Source organism: Euwallacea similis, chromosome 16, assembly GCF_039881205.1.
Source record: "Euwallacea similis isolate ESF13 chromosome 16, ESF131.1, whole genome shotgun sequence".
NCBI classification, from domain to species: domain Eukaryota; kingdom Metazoa; phylum Arthropoda; class Insecta; order Coleoptera; family Curculionidae; genus Euwallacea; species Euwallacea similis.
The window spans coordinates 2968031-2991676 of record NC_089624.1 but is presented as its reverse complement, the minus strand read 5'-3'; the positions used below and the strand labels follow the sequence as shown (position 1 = coordinate 2991676).

The following is a 23646-nucleotide window of genomic DNA, read 5'->3' as shown; positions in this document are numbered from 1 at the left end:
GAAAACATTTACATGTAAGGTGTTACTCAACATACTTACATATATTAATTCCATGTGACAACACAAATTTTGAGTCTACTTTTCCCTAGTATTTTTCTAGTTTTCCTAATTTTTCTCACCTAACTGGTTATAGAAAAAAATATTTTAATTCGAGAATTTGCTTCTGTAGCAGCTAGAAACAAGTTAAAAATACTGAGATATTTGAAAGTGGCCATTAACTACAGATATCAAAATAAGTTTTTGTTTGTTGACCTCTATTATTTATAGTGAACTAAGTGAAACCAATAAGTTATGGAAGCACAATGTTTTATTATAAAGTATCTATATTGACTTACATTAATCAATATCAAGCAATATATAAAAATATGAATAAAATGTATCACAACGGTTGATTGCTTTAAGGCACTTCATGGCTTATGAAGGCTGTTGAATTGATTAACAACCACTATTATTTTATGTAAAATATTGTTAAACAAAATTTTAAAATTGTTTAAATGTTGAAATTTTACATTTTTCAAAAACAATAGTGCAAAAAATATAAGCTATTTGTATTAATAAGTAAGAAACAGTACCTAATAAAAAAAAGTAATAACATCTATATAATAAGTTGTAACAATCATTGTGCAAAAAAAATGCACTCTCACAGAATTCAATTGTCATACATTCCGTCAACTAAAAAGTCCATTTTCTTATATTTGCGATGCTGCCACCAATCCTTGCCTTGTTTATACAACAGTGAAAACAAAATAGAAACAAGGGGAACAGAGAAAATCACAGCAACAATTGGAATGATATATCTGGATCTAGTACTATCTTTCAATCCAATTATTCTTGGATCAATTTGATCTATTGTCAAAGTGTTTGTGTCTTTACTACTATTATGTTCAAAATAGTCTTTGTCTGATTCTGTTATAATAGGCTTCGAATGAACAGTTTTGTTGGTTGAACTAACATTAATATTGGAGTTAGCCTTAGGAAGAATCTCAGGGGGAGGACTCACTCCTTTTTTTGGCACAATAGGTTTTTCTTTGTCAACTTGTGGAGGCTCTTCTTGAACAGGCTTAGCCCCTTCTAAAGTAGCTTCATTTAACTTGGAGTCAAATACGCGTTCTCGACTTTTATGCATCGGCATAGACGAAGGCACCTGTACCTTTGCGGTGGACGAGGCATCCTGTTTCGATGGCACGAAACTCACTGAATTCGTCTTGTTTGAGGATAATGGTGAATTCACTGAATCCGCTTGTGCTTGGGAAAGGTAACAAATAGAACAGAATAGAGAGAATGCTAAAAGAAACAAGAAGCAGTGTCTGTCTAAGATATTGCACATATTGGAACTCTTTACGTTTTTACAGTTAAATGCATACTAAAGGAACATTGGCATTACTTTAAAAATAGATTATAAATATAAAGAGCCATCTGGCAAATTTCTTGAAAAATGATTCCAATTTTGTTTACATAGCCTTCACATCTCTTTTCTGGGTTTAAAATAATAGACATAAGAATGCAAATTTGACGGTTGTTAATAAGTTTTTCTGTTCTCATTGTTTCTGTTCTTGTTTTCCTCAGCACGCATAAGAAAGATAAATATCTACTCGCGTGAGTGCTACCTAATCCGAAACATTTCCAATATCAGCTGATGATCAAAATGTGATTAACTGGTGTTGCCAGAGCAGTATAGCGCAGAGTAACATTTCAGCTATTATTCAAATTTGTAATTAATGTAGTTCTGTAATTAGTACACTAAATGCAAATAACTATATCACTACAAATTTTAACATATTAGAAAGCTACGTTAGTCCTTTCCAAAATAGTTAAAGTTAAAATTAGGTGATTCTCGGAATTAAAATTCTCTTTTTCCTATAAGATATAGTGACAGTGGCAACATTGGAGAACAATTAGATGTCATGTCGAAATGCAAAATGTAAATAAACATTGACAAAATAAAGTTTTGTTGATATTTGATTTGAAAAACAGAAAAAAATCACTTAAAATGGGTTGGCATGATACTGGGCGATCGGACAATCAACCCAATGAACCTGAAATTTCACCGAATAGAGATTTAGAGGATCCGAGAGCAGATGATTCTGATTCTGACATGGAAGAATGGGATTCAGGAGCCAATTACATGCCCCTTTCTCAAAATCCCTATGATGGTGAACCATTGTATGAACAAAATAATGGTAAGTGTAGACAAAATACAGGTAGCTTCTTATTCCCTACATTATAAGTTTGAAAAAAGTTGCAAAATTGTCAGGTTTAGACATCTCCTTGAATGTCTCCAAACATTTGAAAATTCACAGGCATTCTATGTGAATCAACTGCCTTTAGTAGTTGAGCTAATTGGTTTAGGTACTTGCAACTGGTAACTAATTGACTAATAAAAGAAGTAAAAACTTCTTATAACAGTCAGCTTTATGATTAATCAATTGACTCTTGTTCTTCTTAAAGTTCTTAAAGTAAACATTAACATTTAGGTCACCTCTGAACTAAAATTGCCCCATTACTGTTATGACACTTCTCATAAGTAATTAACCCCTTAGCCATAAACAATTAATAGGTGCATGATAGATAGTGTTGCACACATACACAACATTATAAACCCAATTTTAACATTTATTAACAATATTAAATATCAATTTTTTGAAAGAAATCTTTTCATATCTCTACATTACACTACTTAACATATTATATGATGGAGACACATCAAGAAACTACAAAAAGCATGTAAACCTAGTGTTTAAGTCTCTGCCTAAGTTGAAAAATTTAGGTGCTAGTTAAAATTTAAAAAAACCTCTCAGTTACTTTTAGGAGACTCTGAAGAGGAAAATCCCAATTTTGAAGAAACTCTAGTGATGGCACCATGTGATGTCAACAGCTCACATGATGAGAGTGTGTCAATTTCTACTGTTCAACCATTTATTATGTCAACTTTAGTAGATGAGGTGATAATATACTTACAATGTCTGATCAATTGAAAATTATTTCAACCCACATGGTTAAATATCTTAACTATTTTTTTTTGAGAACATATTAATATGATTATAAATTGATATTGTTTCTTGTATCTATCTTCTCCAGTCTGAACATTTTAGGTGTGGTCAAAACCAGGACCAAAGGAAGTAGATATTGAAATGGGTGACAAGAAAATTGACTTGGTGAAACAAGTCATGTCAACCATTCAATTGCCATCTGATGCATTCCCAGACTGGGCACGAAGCATTCCAGAAGAAGAATGGAAAAATCATCTGTTGCAAAAACTATTGAGTGTGAAACATGGATCAAATAAATGAATTCACAATTATTATAAATAATTAAGCAAATGTTGTTAGTAATTAGAATGCCTTTATTCCATATTTTATCTGATATATATATAAGTTATAATTGTTATTTATACAAGTGAATTAAACCCCATTGTATTTGAAGGAAGAACAATTAGGTCCACAAGCGATAGCGAATGGAATAAATTCTTCTAATGAATAAATAGGTTTACTGACGTGTTTTTTATGTTATTTCATAAAGACCTCGAAACCGGTTACAGCTGCGAAAAATGTAGAAAATCGAATTTTGGGAACCATGCGGTCAACAACATATTGATTGACCCTAGAAAAAATATCGCCGTGCGAATTGAAACAAATTACTATGATTTATCTACAGTATGTAGATTACAATCAGATGCAAATTTTCTAGATTTCAAATTAAACTTTAAGAACCTGTCTCTCTTTAAGTTTTGAGAAGTAGCAATTCAATTTGCTATCTTTAGATTTCTCTACGTCCCAAGAATCTGTGGTTAGCGGATTGGCCTTCTTTATTGGGTTACTTTGTGTAATTGAAACAATGCTTACAGATGTGGAGTGGGAATAAAAATGAATTTTTTAAATAAAAATTTTATTACAAACTCACAACTTAAAGTATTCAACAAGTAACACATATTGCGCAATATTTGTCAAATATCGTGTGAACACGTGTATTTTTTGTGCTCTAGAGTTATACATACTTAGATACTTTAGGTAGTATCCCTACCCTGTGTAATTTCTATATATATAACTTCTCTGTCATTTAATATCTACAAGATTATGTACAATGCAAAATTAGGATGGAGCTATCACAATATGTGGAACTCCAATAAGAGAGTCAGCACATATCTGTAGCAAGTAGTAGCTACAACTAATATTGAACGATTTATTACTGTTTTATACCGTATTTTTTGTATGTTTGAAAGTTTTTAACTCAAAGGCGATTATATTTGTTGTACTTATTTAGGAATAATTTAATAACTAGACTGGCCTCTATCTGCACCTGTATATTTTTCCTCAGCTTCAATTATGCAAATTAGTTTATGTCCCATTATAGGCTTTAATATAAACATGCTTTTATCAGTTTTTTGATATTTGTATATACAAAGTGAAAGGGTTTTGAGTATTTTAGGATAAGTATCTATCATCTGTAGGTATCCACTACTGTAAGTAATATCCCCGTAAGAAAAACTATAAAATGCAGGTACCTAATTTCATGAAATTTCCGATTTCGCCAAGTATCATTATCTACCTGCATATTCTCCATAGTTCTCTTGCACAAATTTAATGTGAATTATAAATGATAAAGTGAGATTCGTTATATTTTTGTATACTAGATGTCTCTGAGAGGTGATTCACCCCTGTTAATTTTTTCGTTTTTCGACTGATTCAAATATTGGTGGCATTTCCGCTTAAACCGGAAATGCTACAATACCATTAGATAGTTTATTTGATGCAGTCGTATAACAAGTATATAGTCTGAAAAAAATCATTTGACTCTGTCGAAAAATGAAAAAGTTAACAGGGCTGAATCCCTTTTCAGAGACACCTGGTATGTATACAAATCTTCTTTTATATTAGGCTATACAGGGTATCCCAGAATATGAGGGCAATCTCCCGGGTTCATATATAATACACTAGAATAACTTGACAAGTTCCTAAACATTTTTGTCTTACAGGCCCCCTTAAGACTCGATAAATGACAAAGGCACAAAAATATTTTGTGCTGCACACACTATACTTTAAGCTAAAAAAAAGTACCTACTCTTGGTCAATGACAATGTGGTTTCACGTCTTATTTAACACCTAACATTGGCAAACCACAAGAAGGAATATTTTTTCTAAAAATATTTGATTCTATCAATTTAAACTGACACAATGATACAAATATACAATAATAATGTAGCAAAAATATTCGACTAGTAAAAACACTTGTTATTAATAAATTGAATGATCTATAAGATTTACATGTAGAAAATAATGAGTTGCATTCCACCGAAAGTGAAGCAATTTTTTTGATCAGAAAGCTGCCATATATTAATGTTTTTGTGAGGGCATTTTGTCGTCAGATAAACGTCATAAAAGTCACTTCCTCCGACTTAGCTGCCACGGATTAGTGCTCCACTTGCCAGAAAGGAGCCTTAAAACTATCAAAAACGATGCTTCATCCAGTCATTATAGATAATTATAAATATCTAATGCATGAAACCATTATAAAAAAATACGATTTTCTCGAAAACAAATGGTTCATTCTCTCATAATCTATATAAAAGATTTTTTTTTAGCTCAAAATTTAGTGCGTCTTCAAAAAATATTTTTCTGCCTCTGTTATACAGGGTGTACAAAAATTAAGCCCGGAAATGACAATTCTCAATCATGTAGCTAAGAACTTTTAGCTCTCATGGGGATCATTGAATGTAGATCAACAGTGATGCAGAACGTAGTGAGAAGTAAATTGACCTATTTTTTGGAAGACTCCAACAAAACCCCATTATACATGAGAAATTGCCTCTATCTTTGTTTTACTGAAATAAGGTCTAATCTATTAGATTAACCTGAAGACTAATAGATTTGAATAATGCGTGCATACAAGTTGAGAGTATCATTCAATAATTATTATGTATCTCTATGGTTATACATGCAGATTGTCCCAAATTCCATGTGGCACTATATTCCTATTTCCGAAACAGTAAAGGCTACGTAGTGAGTCGTATTTAAGGGGAATTTATCAACTCTTCATGATAAGGTGTTTCCGTATAATGACAGAGACACCGGTATCAACATGCTGTTTTTAAATACAATTTTGGAATAGATACTGACACTTAGGAACGGAACTTCATTGCTTTTTCAGTTTTTTCAAGGGACAACATTTGAAGATTTAGAATCGTATAGAACGTCTACACTTTCGGTTTAAAGGCTAAGAAACATTAAATAAAGTATTCTAAAATTCTTTCTCATTTGGCATAGGGCGTGTTTTTTAATATCTCAAAAATATTGGTCAACCTGTAAACGTGACGCCAAAGCGCTAAAAAAATTGCAACTTTTTTCCAATTTAATCTGCTAGAGTCACATGGTATTTAATTGGAACAACCTGTAAAATACCTACATCCTTTATATAGAGCAACATGATAACACAACGAGATTAGATATTCCGCCTTAAAAAAAAGAAGCTGGGAACTTATTTGAAAGCTTTCAAAACTCTAAAGAAATGCGTTGCCTCCTGAGAGACCTAGAAGTAATATCGATTTCAAGGTGCAGGAGGAATTCTCCCACAAATTAGGACATGAAGGGATGAATGATTGATGAGTTGGGCCTAAGTGTCAGGCTATGATAATAATACAAACCACAGTTGCTTTTAAAAAACTATCAGCAATAAGGTGTCACAAACTGCGAAGACATGGGAAAAGTAAGGAAATAGGAAATATAAATAATTACGGACAGCAATAAAAGCAGCCTTAATTTAAAATTCAAAGCCTCATTAAAATTGCTATGGTAACTTTTCCATAAATAAATTAATCTGTACTTACCGTTTTATTTCCATGAGCCACCCAATTGATTCGTTATTACTTTACTAACTTTATTTCTTAAGCAAAAGTTGTATACTTTATTATTTTTCTCAGGCAATTTTCAATTATTGCTCCTAGTAGAATTATTGACTATTCTTCTTCAATAACATTAATACCCTGTATACGTTGTTGCTCACATTGTTATTCGCGTTTGTGATAAGTGGCTCATTGAAATTGTCATACTTATTCCTTTCCTTATTTATTGAAAAATATCTACACCCTGATTGTGTATTTTTTTCTTCAACTTAGGAAATGGTACCCAACCTCCATTTCTGACTCTCAAATGCGCTATTGCATTTCTCTACCGTAACACCGCGCACATCGTTATACCGAGTGTCTAAACAAAGTGGATATCTAATGTGCCTGATCAGGCCGCCAGGGTTAATTATTTGCCAAGTTTGAGCTTGCAGTCCTTCGCAAATCCGCATCAGCGGCTGAGAACCTTTGCTGGTACTCCCTAGAGTGAGGCAGAGATCTTGGTGCTTCAGAAGGCCGTCGTTGGTGAGGGTCCAGTCTTGATTACCTGATCAGAATGTATACAATGTGTCTCATCCTTAATGGTCGACAACAGAACCACCGATTCCTTTAAAATTAAGAGGCTTAAGATTTAACCTAATTTTCTAAAATCCAAATGAAATTAATTGGGAACAAGTTCCGTCAGATGGTACCCTAGTACTGATTCTCGCTTTGGCTTAGCAAATAATGTTCATTCACCATTGTCAAGAAAGTTTTTGTTAAAGTTTTGCTGAAAAGTATTTTATATTACACGATTGATTTTTTGATCAACAACAAGATATGTATAACATTTAGATTACAGATATTTCCTTTTTCGCTAGGGACATACTTGTGGAATTAATTTTAATTAACTTTGCAGAAAAGATAGTTTGTCTAAAAACAAGCAGGACTCCTTAAATGTCAATACATCATTAATTGAATAGACGAGTTTCTCAACGAACCTGACCCCTTCTTTTTTTCAATTAATATCTTCACAGGAAATTCCTAAGTTTCTACACAGATTTTTTTATGTCAAAGATACTGAGGAGTTTTTAATCGAATTTTAAACGATCGTGTCGTGTGATAAAACCACTTACGAATGAAAACATCAATCAGTTAAGGCTGTCAGATGATTAAATGATGAATTATAGATAAATATTTCCACAACAATGCAGTAAGACTGAAAAAACTTTAATAACTGCCTAAGAAAGTGTCAGTAAGAAGTGCACTCGTGCAGATGGCGCTGTAGACGGATTCTCGCTTTCACTATTGAATAATTTAAATTATCATTAATAGATGGCCCTACACGTCTTTCATGAACAAGAGGAGAGAGTCACTTGGTTTATAGCGGCGTCGAAGAAAACGAACAGACCCATGAATTGGCCACTTGAGGCTCTCACGTCTTCATAATGAACTATGTCTTAACTCAACGGGTTTTTACTTTTGAATTTTCCTAGGATAAATTAATAACATATAAAAATGTTTAAGTCAAACCTCAATTTTTGGATATAGATTCCTTAGAATAAACCTCAATATTTCTACATAAGGAATCTGTGGTTCTATTAATTATAGGACGCCCTAATATACAACGTTACGTTATGATTTACGTTAAGTTACCTGCAGTATGATGGCACTGATAAATACCCACTGTACCATCGAGTACATGGCCTAAAGTGTCCAGGCAAAATGTCCCCTGTCTTATTTCTCCGGGTCTCGGGATGGTGGACGGTATGGTCAGTTCTGGATAAATGTTATCCAGATACCATTTAAAAGATTTGCATTCCAGGTTTCTTCTTAGGTTTAGTCGCTCGCTTATGCTATATAAGAAATTACGTATTTGAGGTTTAGTAGATCTCGAAATAAATTAAACTTACTCTCCAAATGGCACATTTCTGGCCAGTGGCACAGCAGAATAATAGAAATTCTTGTATTCATCCATCCACACTTCAGCAGTTCTTCTAGTGTTCTTTGCAAATACAATTCCGCTCCCACCAGGGAAAGTATAGGGGTGCTTTTTCCTGAACACATGCCCCACCTTTTTAAAAATTAGGTTAAAATTTAGTTTTCCCTTAAGAATGGCGAACTATACCCGACTGCAAGGGATAATTTCCAAACTACCCCCACATTGCCACACTCTGAAGGATATCTCGAAGTTTTCAGCACCCCAGATATCCATTTGCATGTCGTACTTGCCAAGTTTATCGAAATAAGCCTTGTCTATTACAAAGAGTCCTCCCGCGATCATTGGGGTTTTGATTTCCTTAAAAAATTGCCTGTTGAGTATATTATGAAGGGTTTTTGGGAGCTTAAAAATTCCATGTGAAATGTATTTTTGGCTTTTTTCTCAGACATTCCTCCTTATTACATCCCTCTAAAACCTACTTTTGTGGGATCATGTCGTCTGGCTTCTCTTTGAGAAAAGCTCAAAAATTCCCACTTAAACACCATCGTCCAATCAAAACCGCCCCTCAAATCAGCTGATGCTCCGATATACTGGAAGTTATCCATGCTGATTACATCGATAACTGGACTGACCACCCTTGTTGGATCCTATTAAATGAATCCTTTGGTAATATATTTATTCTTCTCCTATAACTGATATTTTCAAGATATTAATACTTCGCGGTTTAAATTGTAAAATGATTCATTAGAGACTCGCTGGTAATTGCTTGTTAATTAATTGAATCTCAGATACATTATTCTGTAAATAACTCGTAAATGACGCTTATGTAGTCCCCATAATTTAATATTTTATGATCCCATTATTCCTCATTGAACAATTCTTGGCAATAAATTTCAACATTAATGTTTTGTCATTGAAGGTAGGAATTTGCAAGGATTGTTTAAGGTCTGCCAGGTATATAAATTATTTATTAATATTATTTATTAATTATCTCACCTCTGCAACTCGTTCCAATAGCGGTTCAAGCCATTTTTCGTTACATTCGCAATGGCTGTCCAAAAAGGTGAGCACTGTAGCTCTAGCTGCGTCTGCCCCTTTCACTCTGGACCGCATAAGACCTTCTCTTTTGTCGTTTCGGATAACTTTTACTTTTTGGATTTTGGCCAGTTCCTCACCGTCCGCCGCTGTCATTCATTATTAATTGGATTAAGAAATGCATCTAATAAAATAATAACATACAGAGTGTTCCATTATAAAAATCGAAATGTTATAGCGTAGTCCTTTTGATTTATATCGAATAACCTTTTTGAAAACGTTTTTAAATTCTACGCGTAAAAATATGCAAAATTACTCATACATGAAAGGGCTGTTCAATCAGTCGTAGGTGGAACGTTCTGTACATCACATATTATGCTTTATACAGAGACTCAAAAATAAAATAATAAAAAAATGTAGAAATCGTACTAATCCGGCTCTGAACATATACTTACGGTTGTCGCTAAAATCGTCCACTAATATAATTTCGTGAATCAGGTGTTCGGGGCTTCTGTTGAGGACACTGAAAGCAGTTAACTTATATTAGCAGACATATATTCTTTCATCTTAAAAAAATTATGTAACTTCTTGACTAATTCTTCTTTATAGGAGAACAGATGTATAATGAACCAGTAATTAGCCCAGACTGATGTCATAAGGCGGATTCCTACGGCCTTTGCTAAAACGGGCTAAATATCTGCCGTGTCTACGTTTACACATACCGTGGGAACCCAGCGTTACAAAATCATATAGTTTAAATTTCAGCAGAGAGTAATTATTATTTTTAGTGTTTAATTTCTAAAGATTATGTAAAACTACTTATAATAAATTCAACTTTTCATAGTTGCAATTGCAGGAGTTGCTTCATAGACCTCGAGAAAAAGAAATTTTTATTGTCACCTGCGATGTTATATTGGTATCACCTATATCTTGGGCAAACAAAGAAGAGTTGATGGTACCTTACAACAGTTCTCAGTAATGTAGATCGGGCTTCGTTGTGGAATGTGATAATCACGCTGGTGGCCGGCACTTGTGTCTTCCACTCTCTTTTTTTGCAACTGTTAAGAGAAGAATTTTTTACTGAATATTCATGTTTCGTACAGAAGAAAAACGAAAGAAAGCTCCACTTAACCCGGATTAAGAGGCATTTGTAACATTGTAATGTTTGTCTATGGTCAATGCGAAGAACAAGAACTGTGTAATGAAAATTACAGGTGTTGATGAGGGTTTTGTGGCGGGACCCGGTGAGATATTATCAGATTTTTATGGTCAAATGTAAAAGGGAGAGTTATTTTCCAATGTTGATACTTACGCAGGATCTCTAGTGTCAGGAATATCTCTATTGCTCGGTAAAGTATCACTAGCCTGTTGATTAAATCTGTTTCTAGTATAGGGATCTTCTCCTTCTCGTAGTCCTCCTCTTGAAATATAATTAGCTTCGTCGAAGTATTTCCACGATATTCTGCAAAAAAAAGAAAATTGACTAAACTAGTAATGCCACTAAGGTGGCGTCATTTTATCCTCTCTGCTTATAAACGGTTAAAAAAATAAAGTTTTAGAATAGGTCTTTACTCACTAATTAGTATTATTCCACTAATCGCCGTTAGTAAAAGTTAGAAAAGCAAATTATTACCTCTGTTGGCACCGCATAATTTACGAGCAAGATTTCCCCAAATTATTGAATATCGTGTAAAAGTGAAAAAAGTCAGGTACATACCTTCCATCGGTAGTTTCGATATTTTGCAGAGCCAAAGGGAAGCCTGAATCAGCTGGAAGTTCGTCATGATTGTTATTGAATGCCGGAATAGAGGGGCTTAAGTTTTCTATGGGAAGGAATTCATCTTTCAGTCTCAGAGCTCGGTTTTCAGTCTGAAAATTGTTTTTTTTTTTAATGAGTTACGTGAAAAATTCTTACGATTTTCGAAATCTCATATGTTGAAATCGGAAAACGAAAATAAGTTTACGCAGTTAAGTTCTGTTATAATTCTCAATCGTCGGTAGCGGACATATCATACACATTTAAAGTCCCACCTCCCCCTTGTAATTTCGAAACCAAAACTGACATCTCAAAATCAAAAAAGATTCGAAAAAGGCGCCTAGTCACCTCTATGAAATATTTTTTGATTTGCTGTTAAGGACTGATTTCGTTGGCCGGTAAGGCCGTGCTATGGTTATGTTATGAGCGCTTGCTTGTAGCGCCAGATTTCGGCTTCAAATTACGTCATCAGAATGGTTCCTCAATAATTAAAAATAGACGAGTTACAGGCCGATGAAGAAGAAGAAAGTAAATACTTCCACAATTTTTCTGTCTTATTTTCATTTTTAGAGCTATCGTACATAATTTTTAAGCTCTGACCTTTTGCTTTTCAAGTATCAGATTGACTGAATCACGTAAGATGACCCTACAAAAAACTTATTTATGTTGATCTGATTGAAATGGTTTTCACTTTCATTTCCGCAAATCCATTTTCGCTTACTCGTACTTACTCCTAATGATGGAAGGCTCTTACGTAACTTACAACATTTTATTGTTATAAAAAACCAATACAAAGAGTATGTCCGAAGAGCACTAGGGTGGTTGCGCATAGATATAGTGAAAGGAATGCACCATCTAAGTGGTACCATTACGTTTCGGAATGGCGAAAGTTATTTATCGGCGTCCTGGATAGTATAATGCGTTGAGAAAGAATCGTGACCCGAGTATCCATTAGATGCTATGATACCGAAGGGGTAATTCGCAATAATAGGGCATGTTGCATAATTTTTAGTAACCTTTCAAATTGGCAAATCTGTCTTAAGCGGATACTTTCTTGAGAATATGAATTTGTATTAATGATTTAATTACTAATTCATAGAAAAGTTAATTAAAATCAGGCAGTTACAGCAAATTAAGGCCAGACGTAAAACATGGCAGTTTTAATTGTGTGCGATATTAAATAACGATAAAACGGCGGAATAATTTCATACTTTCACGATAACGATTCACATATTTCAGGATATTCGTTTACTGCAATAAGATGATATTTAGGATGTGTAATTTCAAAACGGTAATGTGGGTAATTGCTCCATTCGACATTATCAGTTACACACAGTTATATGATTTTTTTCTAAAAAATAATATTGGCGAAATGATAAATAATGGCAATAATTGCATCAGATATTTTTTTAAATAGAAACTACTTCTTGCATCTCCATATTGTACAATTAATTGTTAATTTTGTGCATATTTCATCAGCATTTTATGGAAAATCTTCAAGTAAATAATTGAAAGATATTGTTATATGAAAAAAAAAAATTCTAAGTATTTTTGACACTTACTTTTCAGTACACCATCTGGTATACAGGATGTCCGGAAATAACGTGGAAACATTTTGGGAGGTGATTCTAGAGATTAAAATAATAAAAAAAGTTCTTATAAATATATTCCAAAAATCGCTTCTTAAAGGGGCTAGAGCCCTTAAAGGGGGAGCTTTAAAGATGTTTTTTTCGAAATATTTTTGAAACGGTTTGCGCTAAAATTATGAAATTCGGTACAGAGTAATAAATTAAAATAGGAAAATTTTTTGCATTTATAAATGTAAATTTTAGTCAGGAGCGTCACATGCAGGAAATTTTCTACGTAAATCTTGCCTTAATTTTTGGTTTGTGATATTTCTTAATTTTTTAAATAAAATTACTGAATCGCAAATATTTTTAAGTAAAAAAGATCCTCTTATTTCATCTCGTTAGGATAGACCGTTTTCCAAAAAAAAAAGATTTTTTTATAAACAGATGTACGATTGCATGGACATCGAAATGTGTTTTAATGGACATAGTAAGCATCCTTGTAAAAGAAATAGTTTTTATTAGCCAGCAATATCAAGACTAGTATTATTAAGAATTTATCATTTATTCACAACAAATATTGAAAATGGCCTTTGTTCATCTGAATAGATCCTCCAAATCTTTTCGTCGTAGATCTCGACATCCATTTTTATGTCGATGTCCAATTTTTTTATTATTTTAATCTCTAAAATTACCGCACAAAATATTTCAACGTAATTTCCGGACACTCTGTATGTATCTTCCTCCAATGGTAGCAAATATCGCAATCTCCAAACTGCCGCTCTGAGTGACCGACATTCTCCTCGATATTATTTTAGCATTAAAAACCTACTTCGCGACCTTCAAACTACCAGGCCAACCAACACAGGCATTTCTTTATTATTCAGGTTGCATCATAAATGCTTAAAATGTTAATGCCAGACATGGAGGATGGAATGTAAGTAAAAGGATGATCTCCTTTTACTTACTTCATTAATTTCTATATTAAACTTTGACGGGTTTTACGTATGAAAGTGGTTCGCTCTGTACCACAGCTTTAAGCAGTTGGTACGACCCAGAAGAAAGTTTAATTATGGTCTAATAATGAGGCGATAAAATTGTTTCACTAACAGGTCTGTCATGGTCAAGGTTTTGTGAACGATTTAGTTCCAAGACCGGGATTTATTTAACTAATTATTCAGTCTTGCAAGGAAGATTACCAATAAGATGATCAAATTGCCGTAAGATGCCTTCTAGGTTTAGATTTTATGCAACTTACGATATGAATAATTTTTGTTGCAGAATTTCCAAAATAAATATGCGTATTTTTGAAAAAAAATTTACACTGTTATCCTAGTCCAGTTGAATTTTATAAACTAATGAAAAGAGAGCAATTCAAAATCATCCATTTTATTAATTCAGCTCTAAATAACTCATTTATTCAATCAAATACTCCTTTTTATTTTCTCCAAATTTTCTTCTTTAAGCTCTAAAAACGTTCCACCAAAATAGAGAAAAGTTGAGAATGCACATGCGTAGAATCTCTGGAAGAACATTCCTACCAAATATTATCGTATATATACTTATATACAGGGTGATCTTTAAAAAAATTTCCATGGAAAAAATCTCAAAAACTATTAGTTAAAAAATTTTCAAAAACACATATATCTTTATATTTTGCTGGCCTCCTTTTGATCCAAAAATGAATGTATTGTTACTCACCCCCACATACCCTGACATAAAAAAAATTAAATAAGAAGACCACTGCTGTGACACATCAATAGGTAGCTAAAATTTTCCTGTATGAATTTCTGCTTTTTGAATGTGTTTTTGTTTTAAATTGCCCTTTTAAGCTTCTGTCTTACCAAATTATTTAATTTTATATGAATAAATGGAATAGAAAAAAATGAATGTAAGGTTAAAGTGTGAAATTTTATTAAATATTGGTTAATTTGAGCACCATTCTACTCAAAATAATAATAGACAGTAATATAGTGGTAAGACTTAACAGCTTTAAAGAGTGATTAAAAAAAACATTTAAAAAGCCGAAATGCATACAACGATGTTTTCAGGAAGATTTCAGCTACTTATTAATGTGTCATAGCAGTGGTGTTCCCATTTAATTTTTTTATGTCAGGGTACATGGGGTGAGAGGGTGAGTAAAAATACATTCATTTTTGGATCAAAAGGTGGCCACCAAAAAATAAAGATATATGTATGTGTTTTTGAAAATGTTTTGTATTGTAATAGTTTTTGAGACTTTTTAGATGGACAATTTTTAAAAAATCACCCTGTATATACATACATACTATAATACAAATGATAACACTTGAGGTTGATAGTGATTTATTGAATAATTTCTCGTCAATGAAATATTTTTGTACAATTTCCTGCTTTACCAATTCTAGGGATCCTGATTAAGTCAAAAAGATAGCAACCCCGTGCTTAGCGATTGCTTTTAAAGAAATACATACATATGTCGATATTTGACAAAAATGCATGGGCATTACAAGCAATGCTGCCGGACAGAGTTGCCGGATTTCATGCATTGGTTTCGTGATGTAAACTTCAATGTCAATTGAAGAAAAATTCCTAAAATGATAAAGCACCCAATTCAACGTGCTTCCTATAATTTGGAAAATAGCAGTGTCTCGATTAGTGAATGTTCTCCTATTGATTCTAGAGATGAATGTCAAAATTGACAAAAATATTCAGCTGCTATGTTGTCAGATTGAACATAAAACCACAGATTCAGGGAAAATCGCAAATAAAAGGGTAAGCCATAAATTTAATCGTAAGTAACTTAATTTATCAAAACACTACTTAAGTGAAATTTTACATTATTTAATGATTTGACACCTTCAAAATTAAATACCATTAAATAGTGCTTAAAATGATATCAACTGAAAGCACTCTTATTGCCACCTGCTAAAGGAACCGCAAATAACACTCTGATTAATGGTGACACTTTTACCAAATTGGGCTTCGCATTTGTAAAGATTAATAAAAAGAATGTCTGGTTTGATGGCGCTTGTATTCACATGGTAATTCCGAATTGATTGACTCAATAAACGGTTCAGTGGCGTATCTGCTTACCATTTTTAAGTAATTTGCATACACGTCAGGTTCAAGAGAAATCGGATTTGAAATTGGGGTATGTGATAAGGTGATTTACGATAATGCGGTTCAATAACTATCATTTGTCGTAGTTACTGTTAATAGCCGAACTTGAATAATGCGTACTGTTTTTTTTTATACAGCAGAACGGCTTTGCATAAATATTTATTAGATGCGCTCTGATTGTTTTACCATGAAGCATCATTGTTTTTTTAATATGGGAGCGTGTTAAGTCGTCTATTATACTGTTAATCGGGCAAATTAGACTTGGCTAAAAAACGGTGTACGAAAAAAGCTGCCAATCGTAGGAAAAACGAGCAGTACCTTATAATTTTAAAGCTTAATAATTTTGTTGGCAAAAAGCGGTAAACATAAGTTAATTATGATTATCAAGTAAAATGTTTATCAGATCAGCTTTCGCCTTCTGTGCACTAGAAAGTTTACGGGTCTACGGTTGGTAATCACATGAATAAACACTTATAAGTAAAAGACCGCTTTGACTACATCGACAAATTTGTCCAGCTATTTCCTACTTTGCATTAACTTGAACCATTAGCACCTAAACAGAATTGTCGTCCTGCATCATGGCAGCACTCTCCTTTAGAAGGCGATATTTACAACTAGTAAATAAGAAATTTAAAAAAAGACCTACCTCTACATCAGTACCAGAACTATAATTATCTGCAATTTTCTTTGGAAGTATTTGAGAGCAGGCAACGAGAAATAATTCTGTTATGATGAGGAAATTGTCTTAAGTACCTATTTCCTGGTTCTTAATCACAACTTAGTATCTATAAACCAAAATTGAAATTTCGGTTCCTGTGTTGATTGATCAATTCTTCACCTTTATTTTCTTTTCGATTCTTTACCTTTTTATGACCAGATATGAAATTATCAATCACGTATAATTGAAAATCAACAGGGTAGGAAAATGGTACATGCCTACATTTCTTTACAAAATTTAAATGTATGTGTTTTAAAACAATTCAAGCATATGAAAGGCGTGTTGATACATTTAGCATAATTTAAGGATATCTTCAGTAAAACTTCCTTGATAATTTTACGACTTTGGTTATAGCGAATTGTTTTTGATCATTTTTGTAGTTCCGCATTAAAATAAATCGTTATACGACTTGGTATTGTGAAATAGAGCTACGAGACAGGTTTTTGCATAAGGAATGAAAGCCAATTTTCATCCCCTGAAAAAAGTTGGTTTCTATCACAATAGGATGCATTTTAATCCAGATTTAAAGAAAACTGTCCCTTTGATTATTCAATAAAATACTATAAAGATTCGGAGAGTTTTTCTTGGTTTTTTGGTACACAATATCTATGACACTCTTCAGGAGAATTTGATAAATTTGTACAGAGTTACTTTAATAACTGATGCAGAGTTACAACTAAGACCAATTACAACATTAAAGATGAACTTCTCACTTCTTGATGACTTCTATCTACGTAACACATTGCCTATTCTTGTCTAAAGGGTCTTTAATTTTTTAAAACCAAATCTTTAAAAAAAATCTTCAGATGACCATAGTAACCTTGTTCAGATCCACAAGGAAGAAAAATTGTAATTTTCAGGATGGTTTGTTTTACTTCTGTGTTTTTTCACGTAGATACCTGCTAAACTCATCTCGAAGAGTAGCGCAATCTTGTAATGAGTTCCTCTGAGTTTTATTTGGTTCCATTATTTTGTTGTTAATTTTATAAAAACCTTTCTATATTCCCTGTGTGGCTTAGTTTCCTCTTTAGAATGAAAGTGTGGTCTTTCTTTTCTAAAATTGAGAGAACATCCATGTTTTCTGTAGAGGTTGTAGGAACTAATAAGAAATTTCATTAGCGCAAGTACAATACTTTATTTATCTGGGTGTGGTTGAATTTTAGTAAAAAATAATTATCTCCAAATTTCAGAGCCGGTGTAAGCTCCTGAGGATTTGATAAAAATATGATTTACCAATAAAAACAATATCTATTCTAATCTCATTGTAGTCGAAACAACAAATTGGTTGATTGATTCTGTTGTTCTTCCTTTAATTCCTTGAACTATAGTTATGGCATTTGACATTACCAAACCAAAAGAAATCATCTTTGAGATAAACAATAGCATTTCATTGCCTAAAACGGTTTTCTATTTATCTAAATCAAACAACTCTTTGAAAATCGAATTATTGAAGATATTGTTTCTTAAGGTTTACAAAATTCAAAGAACGATAAGAACAATCTAACTAGTGAATGTTGATTGCATTTACTTTAGTTCTTCATTAAAAGAACATCGTATAAACTAAGAATCTATAGGTAGTGACTTTATGTTGAAAGATACCATTTAATTTGTATAGGTGAAGCTGTTACAAAACTGATTATTAAACTAGTATTTTTCTATAGTTTTATAGCATGGTAATTCGTGTGAATCACTCAATATAAATTTGCTTCTTATATATTTGAAGTGCAAGAGAATGTTATACTGTGGGCGAATTTGGAGAGATGAACTTCAAATTGACAAACGATCATTTTCAAGTGATGCTTCTGCAATCGATAATAAATCGTGAATTTCAAGAGTCTACTTAAAAATAAATAATGCTAAAGGACCAATTATTGGGCTCCCGCGGTCCATTGTCTCCCTCACTGAAATCTTTTCCCATCTGATACGTTCCTCTTTGAAATTTTCTCTACCGATATTCAAGTGTCGAAAATAATACAATTCCTTGCCTTTCTCAACTTCTCTCTTCTGAAGTTCACCGATGTCTTTAAATTTTTCACAATACTATTTTCTTCTTCGCTGAATTTATATCTGTAAAATTATCCCTCTCAATACTTCAATACTTGCCTCTTCATCTATCATACAATTTTGTCTTGCTCTTCCTAAATCGATCGCCTTGTCTAATTGAATGTTTGTCACAGTAATTTTCTCTCTTACTGAATATTTCTCGAAATTGTGTCTCTCTAAATTTTTTAATCGCCCTGAATTATTGTCTTGGGCATTTTCTTCTTCTGGATTTGCACCATCTTTTTGAATTTCTCCTCGGTTTGATTTCTGTCAAGAGAGACAAATTCTCTGTGTCAATAATTTACCTCTCACTAAATGTTTCTCTATGAACTTTTCCTTTGCTAAAAAGAATTGCCCACTTAATCATTTTAGACGATTTTTAGATTGTTCATCAAAAGCCTCAATATCGAGTTTATTAATATCGCAACATGGTTGACCTTCACATTATATTATTTGTATCGCTAGGATGGACGAACGGTGAAAATGAAAGTAACAATGTCACTCACTGGGCAATCCTAAATAGCCAATGGCCATTTGGAATGTGAATATAATTATGATTCGATAAGAGACTGCAGGTATGAATGTTGCCATTTCAAAAGTACTTATCCTATAGGTTAAGTGATTATTAAGGTTCAATGCGAAATTCTTTTAATAAATGGACTTCACCTGCTCATTATGGGAAAATGTCTGTGCTAGTTTAAATAAGTCAAATACAGCAACAAAGTACTCGTAACTACGCAGGTTGCATAATTTAAATAATTATGAAGATAAGCACAAACCATCAAGTGTTGTAAGTTGATTACCTTACCAACAATAGAAAGGAAACGAGAGTGAACGCATATAATACTCCATATGAACATAGGAAATGCAGCATACCTACGCAGGAAAAATTACGTAGGGGCTTTCGAGAGAAAATAAACGTTTTGTTGAAATTGGTGATTCATTCAGAGATTCAATGGCATCCATCAACCTCCTTATTTCTCAAAAAGTTTCAATCAAAATAATTTCTGAGAAACCTAATTTTCGATTCTCAAAAAATACATACCTATGCACATCAGAGCTAATTAAGCATACTTACTTGTAATTTTCGGTCGTAATAACCTTAGTGGGAATCTAAGTGGCGAAGCGGTGTGAATTTTAGTGCTCCACAACTAACTAAAATCTAGGCTAATTTTAGTTCTCATCTCTTTTGCAATTGGTATATTACTTGGGCACACAAAGAACATGGCAAACCGTTAGTTCTCTTAATTAAATTTATTATTTCAAACGAAGAGCCTCTTGCCATGTTGAAGATGGTTATCGGTTCTTTATTTTTATTCTACTTAGGGGAAAAAAATGGACGCCCATAGCGCAAAGTTTGATATATCAGGAAACAAAGGCATAACAGGATTCATTATTCGCTGAGATAGTGCATAATTCAGGCGGTTAATGAGGAATTTCGGCTTAGTACTGAATATTAGAATCGCAAAGTAGACATTGTTCTTATGAAAAGAATATTTTATTTTTTCAAGAGGATTTTGAATGTTTGACTACTGTATTTTTTACTGAGGCTTAAAGTTTCGTTTGGTTTTCGGTGTTTCATGTTAACGCGTCACAGGATTTCCCCGCTACTTAAATTTTATTAAAAAATTATATTGAGATATTTTAGCCAAAAACTAATTTTCAACAAACATTTTTTTCCTTTCTTTAATATCTACAGAGTTTTTTCACTGAAGTTACTTTTGGTTATCGCGGAAATGAGGTCACCATCGAGAATTTTAAACATTCCCGAGATGATATTTTTAGATTAGCATGTAGAAGTTTTTTCGTCATAAAAGTATTAACAGACCAATCTATAGTTATCTCTTCTAGTTTCCGAAATATTTGTAAAAAGAGAAATAATAAGGCCGGTAGCTGAAAGAGGGGATAGAGAATTCTCAATTGTAATGGGGAAATCACATCATTTAGCCATCATCTGGATAATTTTACTGTTAAAACTAGGTTGATGGCAGTAACTTAGAGAAAATTTCATTCTTTTGTTTATCGAATATGCATCCAGGGCACATTAGCATCGTACAGGTGAAAAATTAAGAGAAAATACGCCTTCGCTGCGTGTTGGGGTCGGTTTTCTAAAGATCTAATGATTGAGCCTGATAATAGGAAATTTTACAAAATAAACATGTGTGGTCCTATGCGAAAGCTCTCATCACAATGTAGAACTATTTAATAAATATTATAAATTAAGTAAAATAAAAATTCATAAAAATAATGAATTTTATAAATTTTTGAGTCCCTTAATTCTTTCACTGGGCTATGCAATTTAAAATTTCCTCGAATCTAGTTGATTTTAGGAGGTATAAGTGTTGGTGAGCTAGCTGTTGGAGAGCCTCTGTTATTTAATTTTTGAGTATTGAGGTTATTGAGAGATAAAGGGAAAAGTGATTTATAGTGGCAAGAGCAACAAATTTCTTGAAATATATACTCAAGCCCTCCTTGTGTTTTGGGAAAGGTAGCTTTAATGGGGTAGTCTCGAGACGGACCACATGAAAATTCCTAACTTTCGCTTTTTTGTTGAGGCCCAAAACCTAAACATCTCTCAAAAATGTGATATTTTCAAATAATATTAATTTTTCAACGTGCTTTAATTTATGACTCAATCAATACCTTGTCTCCATCGTCGGATACTCTTGGAAGATAATAAATGATTACAAATATCCACACCACCGTAAAGGCGAGCATGATCTTCACGTTCCGTCTCATCGTCGCAATTTCCTCACCGTCTCCGCAAAAAAGAAAAAAACCAAAACTACTTTAACATCACGGATATTGATGCAATTTCGTACTCGGATCAAGATTTATCTCACAACTCTCATTGCGACTGTACCGTGATAGTCCAATTCGCGCAACTAAGTAGCCACCATGACGATCGCAGTAGTTTTCAGCCGTCGTTTGATGACGGGGTGTTGGTGGGATACCGTCGATTGTTATGGACTGGTCTCCTCTTTGTTTTACGGTAGCCGAGCGTGAGAACGACAAAGATGGAGAACAGAGAGACGCTTCAACTATATGGGCGTCGTATTATTGACCGACGTCGAGTGACGTCGCGGTTATTGTTAACGCCGTGCGCCTGCTTCACGGAACAACTCCCGTGCCGAGCACTTGGAATAAATTCTTAACTGAATAAACTGAAACCGACTGTTTCAGATTATTCGAGTTCATCTTCAGGCCGTTGCCGATTACGAAGAGGAATTAAATGAAACCGTCGTTAAGTTATTAATAAGTAACACGAAATTGAAAGTTAATGAAAGGTCAGGGAAGACGACGATCGATTACGGGAAAATTATAACCAGGAGACATATGGAAAATTAATGGCACATTAGAGACGCAGGAAGCTATAAAACTAAAATATTTTCAAGATGACGGCGAGACTGGAAGTAGATGGAAACTTTATTCGTTTAAATGGAGTACAATGCATATTTTGACATTTTTGTGTGACGTACGTACATTTATGTATATTTAACAGGTGTCAAAAATTTAGATAGAAGTCACACTGTAAAGTTTGTGTCATCAGATGTCAAAACATCTTTAAAATCTCTGACAAACCTTTTGTAAGCTACGATATTCGAACGTGCAAAAAGTGTCATGTTACAAACGTCAATATCTCGAAAACAGGTGGAAATCTAAACAGATCATGCTCCGAAAATAATGTCGGAGCTATAATTACCAAAGTTTGACAAGCTTTTGTCTATCCCACCTTATCTAGCGCTTAATTTATATAAATAGGGGTAGTATACAGAGGGGGTAGGTATTCTACTAAAGTTACCTAAATAAAACCACATTTATTTTGTTTATTATAAATCTATTTTTGATTATCTACAAAAATTATATCGCTAAATATGTAATTTAAAATATAACCAAAACTAAATAAAGGTCCAGTGATTTATTATAAAAAGTATAATTATAGCATGTATTATTGTTTGCACGTTTATTTGTTTAACTCGCAAAATATTTTTCCTTTTATTCATTTTATTACTGTAAATAATTATTATAAACGGAACAGAATTGCAAAGGTTCGTCCAATTAAAACAAAAGGATCTCATTTATTTAGAATATAATTAAATCGTCATATTGTGTTTTCTCATGACCGTAAAACTGAAAGGAGTCCCTTACTTCACATGTTGCAGTAATTTTTTCCTACGAGCGCGCGGCAAGATGACTTTAACGCATTCACTTGCGAGCTAAATGTGACGGTTTACCATGCGTGAGCGTTAAAAAATTTAAGGCGTACAAATCAAAATGGCTGATGCTACTGTCAAAACTTTGTCTAGTTACCTTTTACCGCACAAGTGTCGGTAGGTATATCGCTTTTAATATTTAATTGAACTTATAGAAGCAATAAAGTTAACACGTACAGCTGCGTAAATATTAAGCTTTAAACACATAAAGTATAATGCATTATAATGCTGTGTATTACCTGGGCATTCTAAAAATATTACCGTAGATTTACCCAAGTACTTACTCGAAATTAGACTTTATTAAATCATCAGTGATCTCCTCAACTTCGGACTCAGCGTTGTTTTGTTGTTCCCCTTGCGGTGCCGGTGGTGTTGTCTCGTTGATTTCCATGGCTTCGGTAGTTTTGTGACTTACCTCTTCACTGTCACAACATTGGAACCTTCTGCGATTGCC

The 23646-nt window shown here is 33.2% G+C and overlaps 3 protein-coding genes across 4 annotated transcripts; 1 reads left to right on the top strand and 2 right to left on the bottom strand.

Moving 5' to 3' along the window:
* Window positions 1-291: 291 nt before the first annotated feature.
* LOC136413929 (uncharacterized) lies at window positions 292-1467 on the bottom strand. Its single transcript, XM_066397694.1, has one exon. It carries the CDS (start codon window positions 1325-1327, stop codon window positions 650-652), a length of 678 nt encoding a protein of 225 aa, XP_066253791.1. The 5' UTR covers window positions 1328-1467; the 3' UTR covers window positions 292-649.
* A 448-nt stretch (window positions 1468-1915) lies between these two features.
* On the top strand, window positions 1916-3413 carry LOC136413939 (uncharacterized). 2 transcript variants are annotated; one of them, XM_066397711.1, is made up of 3 exons: window positions 1916-2180; window positions 2812-2942; window positions 3093-3413. In XM_066397711.1, the coding sequence occupies exons 1-3, from the start codon at window positions 1991-1993 to the stop codon at window positions 3288-3290; spliced, it is 519 nt and encodes a 172-aa protein (XP_066253808.1). In that variant the 5' UTR covers window positions 1916-1990; the 3' UTR covers window positions 3291-3413. The 2 variants fall into 2 exon arrangements, with proteins under 2 accessions (XP_066253808.1, XP_066253807.1); XM_066397710.1 differs by having other exon boundaries at window positions 2809-2942; window positions 3093-3410.
* Window positions 3414-6654: 3241 nt separating this feature from the next.
* On the bottom strand, window positions 6655-21922 carry Pgant2 (polypeptide N-acetylgalactosaminyltransferase 2). The gene is made up of 11 exons (XM_066398079.1): window positions 21622-21922; window positions 11509-11660; window positions 11104-11253; window positions 10751-10849; window positions 10247-10314; window positions 9753-9940; window positions 9236-9403; window positions 8943-9113; window positions 8728-8888; window positions 8471-8670; window positions 6655-7382 (listed from the first exon to the last, which is right to left on the bottom strand). Exons 1-11 carry the CDS (start codon window positions 21715-21717, stop codon window positions 7105-7107), a joined length of 1731 nt encoding a protein of 576 aa, XP_066254176.1. The 5' UTR covers window positions 21718-21922; the 3' UTR covers window positions 6655-7104.
* Window positions 21923-23646: the final 1724 nt, after the last annotated feature.